The 17213-nt window shown below is 49.8% G+C and overlaps 1 protein-coding gene across 1 annotated transcript in view; it reads right to left on the reverse strand.

The window, feature by feature from the left end:
* Positions 1-2773: 2773 nt before the first annotated feature.
* itpr2 (inositol 1,4,5-trisphosphate receptor, type 2) overlaps positions 2774-17213 on the reverse strand; it is a 77872-nt gene continuing 63432 nt past the window's right edge. Inside the window, exons 52-56 of the mRNA XM_061229042.1 lie at positions 14368-14486; positions 13123-13288; positions 12396-12556; positions 5203-5364; positions 2774-2928 (exon numbers count right to left, since the gene is read on the reverse strand). Coding sequence (XP_061085026.1) covers positions 2848-2928; positions 5203-5364; positions 12396-12556; positions 13123-13288; positions 14368-14486 — 689 coding nt within the window. The 3' untranslated portion in view covers positions 2774-2847. The remainder of the gene's footprint in view (positions 2929-5202; positions 5365-12395; positions 12557-13122; positions 13289-14367; positions 14487-17213) is intronic.

Raw genomic sequence — 17213 nt, forward strand, 5'->3', positions numbered from 1 at the left:
AAGCTCATGACATGACACTAAACACTGCACTGCACTGCAATCATTTATCAGTGACTTTTATCCAAAGGAAGTCAGGAATAGAAGTACTTTCACTCTTCTTTCCCGGAGCGATAGAGCCGGCCAGTGAGCTTCTCGGAGCAGAGAGTCAATTTCTCTGATTTCTCTGATAAATTGGATTGACATTCTTCCGTCACTTTAAAGGGGTAGTTCACCCAAAATTGAAATCAGAAATTAGTTTCCACTAACCCAGCACAACGGGATTCTGTGGCAGGTTTCTTATATTCTCCGTAGTCCAACACTGTGAACTAATAGAGTTCCTATACGGTCTTGGCACAATTTCATTAACTAAAGTTCACTGCTGGCTGATATAAAAACATCAATGTGTAGGTATGCAAGCTCAACATAGCTTAAAAAAAGGCATTTTTGGGCTATGTTGACTGTGAGAGTGTTTGTGTGTGCGTGTGTGTTTGTGTGCGTGTGTGTGAGTGTGTGTGCGTGTGTGCCCGTGAGTGTGTGTGTGTATACGTGGGTGTGCCAGCGTGTGTGTGTCTGTGTCAGTGTGTGTGTGTGTGTGTGTGTGTGTGTGAGAGTGTGTGTGTGCTTGTGTGTGTATGTGTGTGTGTGTGCTTGTGTGTGTGTGAGAGAGTGTGTGTGTGTGTCTGATGGAGGGTCATGTAGGGACAGCAGTGATTGGCTGTGACCTGGTGTTACTGTCCCCCACCAATCTGGATTTCCTCCCTCTCTGGTGTCAACCGGAGTCTGAAAAAGTAGCTAATTATAGACCAGACACACACACACACACTGACGTACGCACGCACTCACAAGCATTCACACACACATACGCGCACACACACACACACACACACAAACACACAAACACATACTCACACACGCAAGCGTGCGCACTCACACACACACACAGACACGCACGCACACAAACACGGAAACAAATACTCTCTCACACACACTCACAAACATGACTGTCAGCCCGAGCTCAAAGCTGAACCTTAATACACAAGGGCAAGGAACACACAAACACACAGACAGATATTCTAAGATGACAAAAACATTCTTTATTATCACAAATCTCCTCTCAACTCCAAAAGCCCCCCCCCCCCCACACACACACACATGCGCACGCACACACACGCACACACACCTCTCCCCATTTATGCAGCCACTCACCCCGAGCTGCATCAATAACATGCCAAAGTGCTGCAGTACAAAGCTGGTGCAGAATCTCCATCTGCCCACACTGTGGACAGGCCCCAGACACAGAGCAGCAATCAATTCTTAGTCACGGATCCAGACGCCATTTTCTTCTGCTCCCAGGTTCCTATGATTACTCTGTCAATCATAATCAGTAAATATCACGACGTCTCCTCGTCGCTATCGATAACGACCTGGAAACCGACCGCGCGTCAATCGAACGAGATGAACGATCGGAATGTTTGTTCTGAACACTGGATTGAGTTACAGTTTCCTCTGTACATTAAAAATATCCCCCAAAAAAGAAGTGGTTAACCATGCCAAGGGAACGCTATTTATAAAGGAGAAGGGACTTCTGGTGCGGCTTGAGGTTTAGTCTCAGTCTTCCTGACCCCCCGCGGATGATGTCATAAGTCACGGTTAAGGTCACTTCCTGGATGCAGAGTGGCGTTACGGCGGTCAGACCGCGAGGTGACCGAGGGGTCGCAGAAGCCACAGTTCTCAGGCTCCGGCACGAAAGCCAGCCTTCCAGGCTCTGGGTCTAATACAGGCGACTCAGTGCATCTCTACATCATAATACGTACTCAGCCGATGAACCATATTACCCTCTCAAAACAGGAACCGCGCCGAAGCTTGCATTCGTTTCTTTTTGCGCCGAAACCACAACTTCAACAAAACTGCAATACATGGCACTTCGCTGGTACCCAGCAGCATTTGTGGGGCACCGGGTTCGCACTGTTACTGAACACGGAGTTAATTGAAGAGAAAGAAGACGACGTTTTGGCAGAAAAACTAAAACACCACCAGGATCTGTTAAGAACCCAAATGCCTTGCATAGTCCATGTGTTAGAGCCGGTTTTGTGAACATTAATACTACATCCTGGGCCACGACAGACATTAGGCACACACGGTATTACATATTTCCAGTTAATTCCACATAGATACACATTTAAAAAAATATACACTTTTAACATTATAAACTACATACATCATTTAAAAAAAAACACATTAAATGGTGCAGCCTTTTGCATCAGTAGACCTAGTGGTAGATTGCCTTGCATTATATAAATGTGTTTATTAATACCGAGGAATAAGGAACAAAAAATAAGATGGGAACTTTCCGAGCTTAACCAGGAAGAAAGGGGGACTGAATTTTGAGAAACACTTTGAGTTACATTGAAAGAGTGCAAAAAATTGAGTAATCCAGTTCTTTCCCCTTTACGTGCAAACCGACCAATCAGGAAAGGGATGTCTGTCGCTACGATCATTTTAAAGACTGGCGAAGCTGCAGCTAAAACCCTCGCTTTATACTGGAATGAACAATCTCATTTGTGTCATAAACGTTGAAAGAAAAAAAAGGGTTGTTTTAAGTGGCACGGGATCGGCCTTCCTGACCGAGGAAAGGTGAGTTATCGCCGTTTTCCAGAAGGTGTTGCGACGTCCGAGCTTGTGTGTCTCACTCACGGCTAATGAGTAAACGACAAACCCGAAGAGGCTGGATCATGACTTCATGCGCCCACCCGCCCCGCCCCGCCCAAACCCCAGCGTGATTGGCACTTCCCGGGCCGCTCTCCGTGTCCGAGGTGCCGCGGTCACCCTGGCGACGGTCACCCTGGCGACGGTCTCCCCCGGGGGCCCTCAGTGCGCCGAAATGTGGTGGTTGACCTGCGGGGGGCCCAGGAAGCCCAACCTCTGCTTGTTCTTCCTCTGCTCCGTCATCTGTGGAAGGAGGAAGAGGAGGGAGAGGAGCGCAGGGGGGGGGGGGGGGGGGGGGGGGGGGAAGAGGAAGAGGAAGAGGAGGGGGAATGGAAAGAGAAGGAGGTGAGTGGGAAAGGACCTGAAGACAGAAAAGCCAGTCTCTGACTCTCCCTAAAATGGCACACCTCGTACAGGACATGTACAGGGCTTCGGCCCAAATTGGCACCCGCAGATGAGGGTCTGGACTGCTTTCACTGAGACCGTAATTCTCCATGGATTTAGCCAGAAAGCGGGGTGTAAGGCGTGTGTTGCAGAGAAAAAGTGGGGCTCAGCTCCTTGGCGTTTTGGGGGGTTCAGCTCCTTGGCGTTTTGGGGGGTTCAGCTCCTGGGCGTGTTTGGGGGGTTCAGCTCCTGGGCGTGTTTGGGGGGTTCAGCTCCTGGGCGTGTTTGGGGGGTTCAGCTCCTGGGCGTGTTTGGGGGGTACAGCTCCTGGGCGTGTTTGGGGGTTTCAGCTCCTGGGCGTTTTTGGGGGTTCAGCTCCTTGGCGTTCTGGGGGGTTCAGCTCCTGGGCGTGTTTGGGGGGTTCAGCTCCTGTTGTGTCTCCGGTGGTGGAGGAAGCAGTGGCTCTGAAACTCGCCTTTTTAATTAAGCCCGGTCACGCAGGGACCTTCTCTTTAATAATTCAGCGACGGCAAAGTTAATTAATGTTGTGGCTCTTGCAGGGTTGCTGAGTGAGACCTGCAATGCAGCAGACTCAAGACACTGCCGCGAATCACCCCAAACAGCCCGGAAGATTCCGGAAGAGCCCATTTCCTCAGTATCGCGTGGGGCAGTATCAAAACTAAGTTCCTGGCGTGAACCACTTTGTATTTATTCATGTACTTCACGTACAGAGAACAAAGTCTGAGCAGAGTCAGGGTAGGCAAAATGGCCGCATCCGGACAGAGAAGACAAAATGGCCGCATCCGGACAGAGAAGACAAAATGGCCACATCTGGACAGCAAAGGCGAGACCGAAGACGCACGGTCCTACAGCCACAAATAAACTATGACAGTAGGGGCGAGGCAGGACCTCTCAACGCCAGCCGTCAGTGCTAACGTTAGCGACAGAGCGTGCACCAGGAGGCATTCTGGGAAAATGATCAGGGCCAGGCAGACGGCGAACGCGCTTTCAGAAACTTTGGAAAGTTGGGAGATAAAGAGGCATTGTTAGGAGAACAGGACGCCAGTCTGCACGAACGAGGGGCAGGAGAGTGCCTCTGAACGCTCGATAAAGTGAGCGAGTTCCTTCCTGCAAACAGCGTCTGTTTTTAACCCAGGCACACAGAGACATGCCAATCAACTCATGAAAACGGTGGAACTGTACATTTTGTGCATGGCAGCAAGGCATTCTATATATACATAGAGCGACAAAAAAATAAGTTTCCGCCTGCACACAGTTCACACTCCAACGGCCGTGAAAGTTGTGTTTTTACTTTAGTTGGATTAACTGTGTTCGTTCAGCGAAGTAGGCTTGCTGTAAACATTATACATCCAGAAGCGAAGTGAGTTAAAGTTGTAAAGACGAATTAATATTGCCCCCACGAGGCCAGCTTGCTATTCTTTATTAGTCCTGTAGTTGAGCCTTCTTAAAATCAGCGATCAGATGAACGATGAGCTAATGGTCATGTGGGAGGAGCATCTGTTAGATGTGGGCGGAGCTGCTGTGATAGACAGTCATGTGGGAGGAGCATCTGTTTGATGTGGGCGGAGCCTCTGTGGGATATGGGTGGAGCCCCTGTGTTAGACTCATGTGGGCGGGGCCTCTGGGTTAGACTGACATGTGGGCAGAGCCCCTGTGTTTGACGTGCGGGGCACACACACAGGTGAAGCAGGCGGGGCACACACACAGGTGAAGTGGGGCACACACACAGGTGAAGCGGTCAGCACACACAGGTAAAGCAGGCGGGGCACACACACAGGTGAAGTGGGGCACACACAGGTGAAGTGGGGCACACACAGGTGAAGTGGGGCACGCACAGGTGAAGCGGGGGGGGCACACAGGTGAAGCGGGGGGGCACACAGGTGAAGCGGGGGGGCACACAGGTGAAGCGTGCGGGGCACACAGGTGAAGCGGGGGGGCACACACACAGGTGAAGCAGGGGGGCACACACACAGGTGAAGTGGGGCACACACAGGTGAAGGGTGCGGGGCACACACACAGGTGGAGGGAGCGGGGCACACACACAGGTGGAGGGTGCGGGACACACACACAGGTGAGGCACGGGGAGGGAGGGAGGTGGCAGGAGGCACTCACCTGCTCCTTGAGCTCGGCCAGCTGGGTGGACAGCAGCGACACCAGCGACAGCGTGCTGTCCAGCCGGTCCTGCAGCGAGCGGATCTCGTTCTGCTCACCCTCCCCCTCGCTGCTCACCAGCGACATGGCACGCATGCGCGGGAACCAGTCCAGGTTCTTCTCCTGAGGAGGAGGAGGAGGAGGGGGGAGTCAACCGGGGGGAAGACGCAGCTACACACACAAACAACCTGGCGGGCACTCCGCCGAACGGGCACCTCCTGCTCTCAGCTGGCAGAGGAGGGCAAGGCCCTTCTTCTGTGTGTTTACGCTCCACTCCTCCACCCCTGCGAGACGCTCGTGGGAGAAGATCGGCTTTAGTCAGAAAAAAGGAGGGAAAAAAACAAAATGGCACCCAATGGCACATGGCCAATGCCCCCCCCCTGCACAGGATCTCGAAGCAGAGGCTGTCCTGCACTGCAGATTTGTCCACATTTAAAGTATTCAGCATAGGTGCCAGGTAAACAAAAAAACAAAAGAAGGTAAAGTTATGAAGTAATAACCACACACTGCTGTGAATGCTCCCCAGGAATGTCTTTATTAAACTGAGCAAGACCGTGTTTTGACGAGTTTGGTCTTAGTCACCTGAACACAGTCTCGCTCACTTTAGTAAACATACTCGCACGGAGCGTTCACAGCAGTGTGTGGGTATTACTTTTCAAAATGTTCCTGCACAACAGACCATCCTTCCTGGGGCTTTCTGCCAAATGCAGCATCTGCTCACGATCAGTTACCCTGATCACTCATTTCAGCGGCTATTTTCAGGAGGTCTTCGGCTATGGCAGAAAAATTAAAATCACCAAACTGCAGCGGCTGTTTACAGAAGCTGTGTACAAAAGCTTTGCTGCTCATGTCTCCCTGGGGCCGACCACCCAAACCCAGACAGCCGTTAACAGGTACCCAACTGACAGAAAAAGAGAGAATATGATCATTTTTTCTGTTAGCTGTGTAGCTGGCAGCCAGCCCACTGCTAAACCCTGAGGTTTAACACGTTGGCGACGCCAACACGGACGACCTGAACTTCCCTCTCTGAAAGACGAGAATAAGCACTCCATGCCAAAGCGTCCGCGGTTCACGGACGGCGAATCTGTAAGCCGATGAAAGATGAGAGAGGAAAACAGAGGCTCTCTCCGTCTGAGTCCCCCTCCCCCCTCCCCCCGCACCACACCGCCGGATCAGGTGCTCTTATGTAATCAGGCAGCCGGTCTGCTGATAGGCGCGTACCGGTGGGGGCACACTGTGCAGGAGGTTCTGGGGCTTACATAACGGATTACAGAGGAGGGGGAGAGAGAGAGGGCGGTTTTCTCTCTCGCTCCGTTTAAAAGGCGGGAGGTTGTTCCAGTGCAGCTCACCAAACGCGCACTTCAGTCGCCTTCCCGCCGAAGCGTGAGACCCAGAGGGGAAGCCCAAACCTCCAGCACTACGCCCTGGTTACCCAGCGCTGCGTTTCACCACGCAACGCTCAACTGCTGTCCCCTGAATAACACATCACCGCTGCCTACACCCGGTGACCCAGCGCTGCGTTACACCGCGCAACGCTCAACTGCTGTCCCCTGAATAACACATCACCGCTGCCTACACCCGGTTACCCAGCGCTGCGTTTCACCACGCAACGCTCAACTGCTGTCCCCTAAATAACACATCACCCCTGGAGGTGCAGTGCTCAGTGTAGTTAGCACAGCCAAAGTATGCCCGTTACTGAATTTCCCTATATCCAAACAATGTCTGTTACTGAATTTCATTATATCCAAACAATGTCTGTTACTGAATTTAGCTCTATCCACTGTGTCCATCAATGAATTTGACAATATCAATTCTGCTAGTGAGTTTGCCAGCCAATCTATGTCTGTTAGTCTATATCCAATCTATCTGTTTGCAAATTTGTCCATTTCCAATCCATCTGTAAGTGAATTTATCTATAGTGAATTGGTTAATGAATTTCTCTATAACGAATCAATATCTTTTATTGAATTTGCCAAAATCGGGAAAATGCAATCACCAGCAGACCACGATTGATAGTAAACACAGCTATATTAAGATCCCTACCAAGATCAGTAATAAAAGTATTCAGTGCTTGGCTATTTATTATGGCCACAAAGTACATTTTTAAATTTATAAACACAGTGTGAAGGCCATTAAGTAACCCCAGATTGAGTGAATGCAAAAAATCAAGTGTGAATCCAGACACAAGAATTTACAAAATGAACCACAGCCAGTTTCCACTTCGCTCCAGAACGGCTGAGCGCTATCGAGCGAGGGAAACGGAAAGGCCGACTGGAACCGGGAGGAAAGAACCCTGGATGAGGACCGCGGGATCTGTCTCAGCTCGCCGGGAACGACCGCTTAAAGTTCACAGTCCGAGGAAAAGCGGCTCTCGGTTTTTGACTGGGTCTGCCGGCACAAAAGCAGCTGCAGAAATGTGTACGGGACCTAAACATCCTTGGCATCCATTTTAGATTCAAATGGAGGGGGCGTTCTGCAGTTAACGTCCAATGTTGTGGGGGGAAAGCAACCAGACGCACAGCAACAACAACAAAACAAAAAACTATCGCAACGAGGCAGAGACACCTCTAACTCGGAACTGCTTGACATATGGGGTTTATGTCATTTTATTATTTACGTAGTATACGATATAATATAAAAATAAATAAAAACCTGTATGTCCATGAACAGGTATGGACTTGTGACCGGACTGACGTCCAGTAAGGAAGTGCACTACAGCACACAGCTGCAGGCCTTTGGCGTGTTTAGGTTTGCCGTGACATCACGCCGGCTACATTTTCCACCGCGCTGTTTGCTCAGATCGATACAGGCGTCATCGCGCCGTGACGAGACAAGCTTTTTATAGACGCAGGAATCTTTACAAACCCACTCCTCGCCAGTTCACATTTACATAATTACTTCTGCGTCGAGCCCACACAGTCCGGCGTGCGAGAAGGACAGTAATGTGCGGACGGTGTGCAAAACGGGAACACACACTCCCGCCCTCCTAAAAGGACACACACTCCCGCCCTCCTAAAGGAACATACACTCCCGCCCTCCTAAAGGAACACACACTCCCGCCCCTCCTAAAGGAACACACACTCCCCGCCCTCCTAAAAGGACACACACTCCCCCTCTGTCCTGCGGACTCATAAGAGATGTTTGTCTGCAAGAGCGGGGCGATAACAGGTCAAAGTTCACACTCCACTTTCATAGACGGGTTTCTCCCTCCGATTGGTCAATTGAAACAATAACAATTTATTTTCTTTTGTGGAAGTAACCCCTTTGGGAAACGGAATACACTGCAGAATATTGTACACTGTCGTATATAATGTATTGTAAAACGATTTGAATTTGATACATTTGACAGCAATTCACTTTAAAAATGTATATAAACTCCATATCCTAAAGTGATATATTTGTATATATGGCTGTATCGTATGAAGTCAACCCAAACGCCGCTGATGTTAGGGAAAAGACTATACAGTTTTTTAAAAAAGCTATTCCCACTTATTTTGAATTGTCTGACCTCAGCAAGGATATGTAGATCTCCAGATATCCCTGAGGACATCCGGAAACAGTGAGAGGACGGCAGTCTTGAGGCCGCCCCTACCCGCTTCACACTTCAGGGGGAAAGGGACACCCTATCGGAGACCGTTATCACACTACAGTTCCCATCAGGCAATGCGCCGACCAAGAATAGCAACAGCTTCCTGTCAGACGTTCTGAACCGGAGTAGCCACAGGCAGAATCCAAAGTGCTTTGGTTGTGGAGGCAGTTTGAGAACAGCTGAGGGTTTGGGTGGTAAGGGGGGGGGGGGGGGGGGGGGGTGGGTTAATCCGGCGGGGGTTTGACCTTTTCAGGGGGAGGCAGACTGTAGCTCCTGGTCCTCTCCACCTGCCCCAGACACACCTCCCCCAGCCCACAGGCTGCGTTGCTATGGGAACTCTTCTGTGTCCATGTGACAGTGCATTTGTGAGCGTGAGTGCATGCATGCGTGTGCGTGTTTTTGTGCATGTACTTGTGTGTTTGTGTGTGTGTGTGTGCGCGCGACTGTGAGCAAGCGCAAGTGTGTGTATGAGTGTGAGTGTCTGTGTGCGTGTAAGTGGGCGAGTGTGTGTGGATGGCAGGAGTGTGTGTGTTCATGTGTGCGTACATGTGTGCTCGCGTGTTCTCTGAGAACACATGGAGGGCACAAGTGTGAGTGTCTGTTCGTGTGTGCGTGTGTGTGTGTGTGTACATGTGTGCATGCGTGTTCTCTGAGAACACACGGAGGGCACAGTGTGTCTGTTTGTGTGTGTGCATGTGTGCGTGCCTGTTCTCTGAGTGCACGTGTAGGGCAGAGTGTTAGTCAGGTTACGTAACCCGGCTGATGCTCCCCGTCTCTCCCACACTCTCCCTCTCTCTCCCTCTCTCTCCCTCTCTCTCCTTCTCTCCTTCTCTCCTTCTCTCCTTCTCTCTCCTTCTCTCTCTCTCCCAATTCCATTCAAGTTGCTTTATTGGCATGACAAAACTTTACAGTTTGTATTGCCAAAGCTTATATATATAAAACATAAAATTGACATTGAACAATACTTAAATGATTAGCATGAACTCTCCCTCTCCCTCTCCCCCCTCTCTCTCCCCCCTCTCCCCCCCCTCTCTCCCTCTCCCCCCCCCCTCTCTCCCTCTCCCCCCCCTCTCTCCCTCTCCCTCTCCCCCCCCGCTCTCCCTCTCCCTCTCCCCCCCTCTCCCTCTCCCCCCCCTCTCCCTCTCCCCCCCCTCTCTCCCTCTCCCTCTCCCCCCCTCTCCCTCTCCCCCCCTCTCCCTCTCCCCCCTCTCTCCCTCTCCCTCTCCCTCTCCCCCCCTCTCTCTCTCCCTCTCCCCCCTCTCTCCCTCTCCCTCTCCCCCCCTCTCTCTCCCTCTCCCCCCTCTCTCTCCCTCTCCCCCCTCTCCCTCTCCCCCCCTCTCTCTCCCTCCCCCCCCCCCTCTCTCTCCCTCTCCCCCCCTCTCTCTCCCTCTCCCCCCCTCTCTCTCCCTCTCCCCCCCTCTCTCTCTCTCTCTCCCCCCCCTCTCTCTCTCTCTCCCTCTCCCTCTGCCTCTCCCCCTGCCTCGTGACGGTGGCACGTGACGTAACAGGGTTGATCTCCCGCTGTGCTGCCGCGGGGCGTGCGGGTGACTCAGCCTCCCGCTGTGTGAGGGGGGGGGGGGAGGACTTCCTCCTCGTTAGCAGGCTTACACCATCGCCCTGCTGCCATCTGCCCAGAGGTCAGGCTCCACTGCAGCCCTCCAGCAGACCACAGACTGGGACAGGGGGGGTGGGGCACTGTCACGCACAAATGTAGCGCAGGCGACCTGTAGCGTAGTGGTTAAGGTACATGGGGACCCACAAGGTCGGTGGTTCAATCCCCGGTGTAGCCACAATAAGATCCGCACAGCCATTGAGCCCTTAACCCTGTATTGCTCCAGGGGAGGATTGTCTCCTGATTAGTCTAATCAACTGTACGTCACTCTGGAAAAGAGCGTCTGCCAAATGCCATTATTGCAAAGTATGCAGGTTTTATATTCCACCGATGGGGCCCTAGATGAACCTCTATATCGAAGGAGCTGAGAAACTGGTTTCCTTTACCCATCGCCACTTCCGGCAACATCACTGTTTGGGGTTTACCCGTGGCCGGCTCCCGCGGATCTGGCAACCGCAGGAATGTAGACCTCAGGAGGACTGGCTTGTCAAATACACATCAGCTAATGGGGATCCTACATCTTCTTAAACCTTAAGCTCAAACTTGTACAGTGTACAGCTGGGTGTAGTCACAGTCAGGAACGCTGCCTCACCGGGATCACCCACTCTGGCCCTGTAATCCAAATCCAGCCCAGGTTTTCTTTTCTCCCGGGTAAGTAGTGCACCTGATTCCCTGGTCAAGGGAGGGCGGAAAAGCAGCAGTTCTTGGCCCTCGAGGACCGTGTAGACCCTGGTCCACAATAAAGAAAAGTAAAGCTAGTTTCCAAATATGAAGCCGTCTTATCATTATTGTAAATGAGTTGATAAACCACATTTTTACAAAAATCTGAAGTTTTTTGGGGGTAATACGTTTACTGAACAAAGAAAAATAAAAAACCAGTAAGACAGAAGGCGGGCCGGGCAATGCATGAGTTTGGAAATGAATCCTACACAAAACCAACGATTATAAAAAAAGGTTACATAATGGAATGAGTAATCAGAAAGAGGATATACAGGAAGACTTTGATGTGTCTCGCAGGCCCCACAAGCATTCTGTATTGCAATGGATAATCATCCAGAATGAATCACAACTCACCGTTTCTGTCATTTCTGATAACACTGAAGGCGTGCATCCAAATTGTACTCACAGATGCCATATATATATATATATATATATATATATATATATATATATATATATATATACACACACACACACACACACACACACAGTGGTTTCAGATCTTTTGACAAAATGTGACAGTAGACAGGGGGAACCCGGTTCAACACAAAACACCATTACCATTCAATCAATTTCATCCATGGACATCGGGCAGTTAACAAGGTTTAGGACAACGCTGAGATTTCATAAAAATTTGCAGACCTTTGTCGCTACGTTTAGATAAAGTCCCAAATAAATAAAGGCATATCTGAGCACTTCCCAAAACACCTTCAAGTGTAAATACTCCCCTACAACTTCTATTACGAAACCTGATGTGCCGTCTACGCGGTGGGCATGTATAATTCTTCCCAGGACATGTCCGGTTCCATCTCTCAACTGTGCCTCATAAATTAAGCCTCGCTAGCAGCTAGCACATAGCACTGAACTGTATCGACGATACACACTCAATGCTAGCTCGCGATCTCAAATTCAGTACATTTAATAATGCTAATGGCATCTATGTATAGCTAGCTAGCTGTCTGTCTACAAGGCAGCTAATTCTATCTACAGACTTGGGGTGAGGTTCAAAAAGCTTGTCTTTTCACAAACAAGTACATAAACAAGTATCAACATCTCACCTGAGAACTGGAAACACTTGGGAATAATTGCACGTAGGGATGACGTATACGGTACACCACTTCTGCCTGAAAGGCCGACTGCTACCAACTCTACTGTACTTCTATGTTCACCGTGTCGTGTTACACGCTACGCTCGCAAATTTACCAGAAGAAAACAAACGGCCGTTCAACATACCCTAACCATCTGGGCGACGTAGCTCTCGGGTCCCGTGTACTCCGTGGGGTCCTTAACTCGCACCAGAACCATGAAGTACAGGTAGTGCCACATGTTGTGTTCCGACGTGATGTGCTCCTCGAAGGACACCGTCTTGTTGTCAAATTTGTCTCGCTCCAGTCCTGCAAAAAAAAACACCAAAAGAAACTTGTGCTGACTTGAACACTGTAGTCCTGCCAATCAAAACTTAAAAAGCGCTGTCGAGAACACTGTCGTCCTGCCGATCAAAACTTACAGCGCTGCCTCGAAGAGAGCAATCCTGCCAATCAAAACTAACAGCGCTGCCTAGAAGAGAGCAATCCTGCCAATCAAAACTAACAGCGCTGCCTAAGAGAGCAATCCTGCCAATCAAGACTTACAGCGCTAACATGAAGAGAGCAATCCTGCCAATCAAAACGAACAGCGCTGCCTAAGAGAGCAATCCTGCCAATCAAAACTAACAGCGCTGCCTAAGAGAGCAATCCTGTCAATCAAAACTTACAGCGCTGCCTAAGAGAGCAATCCTGCCAATCAAAACTTACAGCGCTGCCTAAGAGAGCAATCCTGCCAATCAAAACTTACAGCATGAGACAACAGAAGATCACTTCACAACAACTTCACAAATCCCTCTGCAAGACACCACTCCTCACTCAAGAGCATTAATTATTCCACATCTCAAAGCCGCGATCTCAGCGGGTGGTGGTCTCACCGCAGATGAAGCAGGTGGTCTTCAGGATCTCCTCCTTCCTCTGCTTCTCACTCCTCAGGTCGGCGAAGGTGTCGATGATCACCCCGAAGATCAGGTTGAGCACGATGATGATGACGATGAAGAAGAACAGGAGGTCGTACACCACGCGGGCGGCGAACAGTGGCTCCTGTGAAGGTACGGAGCACGGTCCAGACTCAAACAGGCCTCAATGGGCCAACAACGTAAAGCACACAAAGTAAATTTACCTACAATATAACCTCAATACCAACATTAGCCTGCCCTGTTTCACCTCTTTTGGAAAGAGGTTGATTTTGCTCTTAGCTCAAATATTATTCCTCAGCAAATTAAAATGAAAATGTATATTAAACTTCATTTCCTCCCCTCCTCCCACCCCCAAATTGCTTAATTTGCATCTTAGAGCACAGCAAACGGTTTGCTAACAGGACCCAGCAGTTATCATCCGTCAATCTAGAGCGAAAAAGTGTCAGATCACACAAATGACTGGAGAGCCGGTTAAGTAGCAGAATTTGGCACGGAAACCAGAAAAAGATGGGCCCTCAGCCCAGCCTTGCCCTATGCAGTAGAAAGGAAGATGGCGGAAAAGGGCAATAGCAGAAATCAAAATAGTGAAGGGGGAGAAGGCGTAAGGGTATGCCATAGATTATAATAGCATTTATGTATAGTTTATTCTAGTACTCGGGGGTATTCTAGCTGCCAACCGTGGTATGCTAGTTGGTAGGTTGAGGTACTTTTCCAGGGTTCAAGTTGTATCCATGTGATCGTGCTAGGTCTCGGAACTGTACTTTCCTCTAGGGTCCTGAATGTGCTTGCCCCTGGGTTTGATTTGCACTTCATTGTACATTGCTCGGGATAAGAGCGTCTGCTAAATGCCTATAATGTAATGTAAGGAACATAGCGGTGAAGGAGATGGTGGAAAGGAACATAGCGGTAAGGGAGATGGTGGTAAGGAATATGGCGGTGAAGGAGATGGTGGTGGAGGAGATGGTGGTAAGGAAGATGCCGGAGAGGAAGATGGCAGTAAAGGAGATGGCAGAGAGGAAGATGTCAGAGAGGAAGATAGCGGTAAAGAAGATGGTGGTAAGGGAGATGATGGTGAAGGAGATGGCAGAGAGGAAGATGGCAGTAAAGGAGATGTCAGAGAGGAAGATGGTGGTGAAGGAGACGGCGGTAAAGGAGATGTCAGAGAGGAAGATGGCGGTAAAGGAGACGGCATTGCGCACTCACGTTTTTGGACGGCTTCCTCAGAATGTCCCCCACCCCGCCGCCGTTCCGCAGGCCCTGGTTCAGCACCGTGACGATGCACATCAGCAGGGTGTCGCACACGTGCTCAATCCCATCATCCTCTGCGGCACAACACAAACACCCGCCGTCAGACTCATCGGCCACGGCCGTCTCAGGCGCCCGACCTCAGTCCAATCAAAAACCCGCGGGCTGAACTCAAGAGGGCGGCTGATGCCACAAGACCGCAAAAGATCTGCAGGGAGGAAGCTTGCGAAACAGTTAGAGCGAAGGCTTTTATTGCGCACAAGATAGAAAACCGCTAACCGCGTCCGCCTGCACTGGCGAAGGATCATGTCATGCCGGGACCCAAAGGCTCGGGCCGGCTTCACTTTAGTCGGCGAAGTCACCTGACGCAGAGGGCCAGGCCTGCTCGCCTCGGACGCCGCTCACGGTTCCCCCGTCACGCCGCACGGACGACACGCGGCCCAGGTGAGTCAGCGCAATCCCGCACAATAACTAAAGGCTCCGTCCCGCACGTTCCGCAAAAAAAAAACACGCGCAATTATCGTAATTACGATTCCGTCCGCGATTATCGCAAGAAAAGGAGCGTGTAATGGGAGCGGAGGTGCTTTTCGTTCGCTTCCACGCGGCTTGAAAGAAGATTATTTCATTCTTTTTCCCATTGTCCTCTAATACATAAACCTTTTAAAGCTGGAGTCATTATGGAGCACTTTGTCCGTGGGCGGCTTACTGCCTTGCGATATAGACGCTTGCTAATGTGTGGGTGCTAATGCGTGTTACCTTTACGCTTAAAAGAAAAAAGAAATACATTTCAGAGAAAATTGCCATGTAGCAGTTCCCCATCTGCCCCGTATGTAGACTGTTCTAGAAAAATAACTTGACAGTAAAAACATGCAATGTCATTTTTACCATCCTTGAGACAGCATATTACTCTGGCAAACAGCATGTGATGTAACCGTACCACCCAAGAAACAACATGAGATGTCACCGTGTTTTCAAGTTTTCTGAAAACTCACCAGCGCCAGTAAGGTGAACTGAGTCTTCGCCAAACTCTTTGGAACACGTCGACGGACTGGACGGTGTTTCTACAGCACAAGAAGATTGATAAGTTACAAATAAATAAGGATCCCTGCATGTTCTGTGGTTAATCGTAGCGCTTAAATAATTCTCACGATAAAAAATGTTAATGTCGAGCTCGGCACACCGCAGGTAGAGGCATGAACGAGTGGACGGCAAGCTTGAATAAACAGCGTTTGGGCGTCAGACAGTGGCTGTTAACCCTTTGAATAGTACAAACTTGTCTTTGTCAAACAGACAGTAGCACTTATTGCCCAGGAGAAAAGAAAACCAGGGCTGGATTTGGACATGTCAGTCCAATTTCAACCCGCTCCCCCGTTTTCCAAATACAGGCAGCATTATAAATTTCAACTCAATTTCAACATACAGGGGCCAACTCTTCCCGAGTCGACCCTGTTCCTGTGAGCTCCCGGTCGCCGCGGCGATGCAGCAGAGATGGAGGTGTTCTGTCTGGGATGGGGGGCCACTGGGCCACCCCCTCTACTCAAGACCACGACTCAACAGCCCCGGGGCCCGGTCTGCCCGTATCTCTAGGTTGCCTGGGGTGGCAGCAGAAATGAACAAGGCCTGACAAGAATGGTGGGTTTTTTTATTACTTTGAAACAAAAAAGGAAACTAAATTAATTGAGAGAAGAGACCAGACCTGGCTAAAATACACAATTGTTTTGGATTCCAATACCTATCTGTGCTCAATTGATCTTGCTTGCTGCAACAAAGCCAACCAAGAGAACTTTTTCCAAACTATTTCATTCCAGAGGTTCCAGTACACACCACACAAGCACAGTAAACCACAGAAAAGTAGAGAGGGAAGGTCACTCATTTCACTCGTCTTCCATATGACGGCTCCCTCTGCGTTTCTGAAGCAGGCTTTTCAGTTTCCTTCACAAAGCAAGTTAGCATTACAATCCACTCCAAAGCAGCACTCTGCCCTTTGTCACCTTTGAGAAAATTATTTTACACGACTCGTTACGGCATTCTTCACAAACGGATTTTTCAATCTCGGTTGATGAGAGATTGTTGAGCGCAGTTGCACACACGGACAAAGGCACACCCCCCACTTGGTGTGAAGGACACAGCGCTACACAATGGGTGCAGAGTTTAGCCATCCACGCCGCTGTGGGACAGAGTCTCATCCGCCCGTGTCCCTGCAGCCAATGGGGCGTTACGCAAGGACACACAGCCGTGCTGGGATTACACAACAGGTACACACGTGCCAGTCATGCGGCCTGACCTAAAAGACCACGCAACCAGTGCATCATGTGACTGCATACCACAACACAAACCACCACACACAATATATACCACAACACAAACCACCACACACAATATATACCAGAACACAAACCACCACACACAATATATACCACAACACAAACCACCACACACAATATATACCACAACACAAACCACCACACACAATATATACCACAACACAAACCACCATGCACAATATATACCACAACACAAACCACCACACACAATATATACCACAACACAAACCAGCACACACAATATATACCACAACACAAACCACAGCACACAATACATACCACAACACAGACCACCAGGCACAATATATACCACAACACAAACCACCACGCACAGTATATACCACAACACAAACCACCACGCAAAATATATACAACAACACAAACCACCACACACAATATATACAACACAAACCACCACACAGTATATACCACAACACAAACCATCACACACAATATATAGCACAACACAAACAACCACAC

Source organism: Conger conger, chromosome 19, assembly GCF_963514075.1.
Source record: "Conger conger chromosome 19, fConCon1.1, whole genome shotgun sequence".
Lineage (NCBI taxonomy): Eukaryota > Metazoa > Chordata > Actinopteri > Anguilliformes > Congridae > Conger > Conger conger.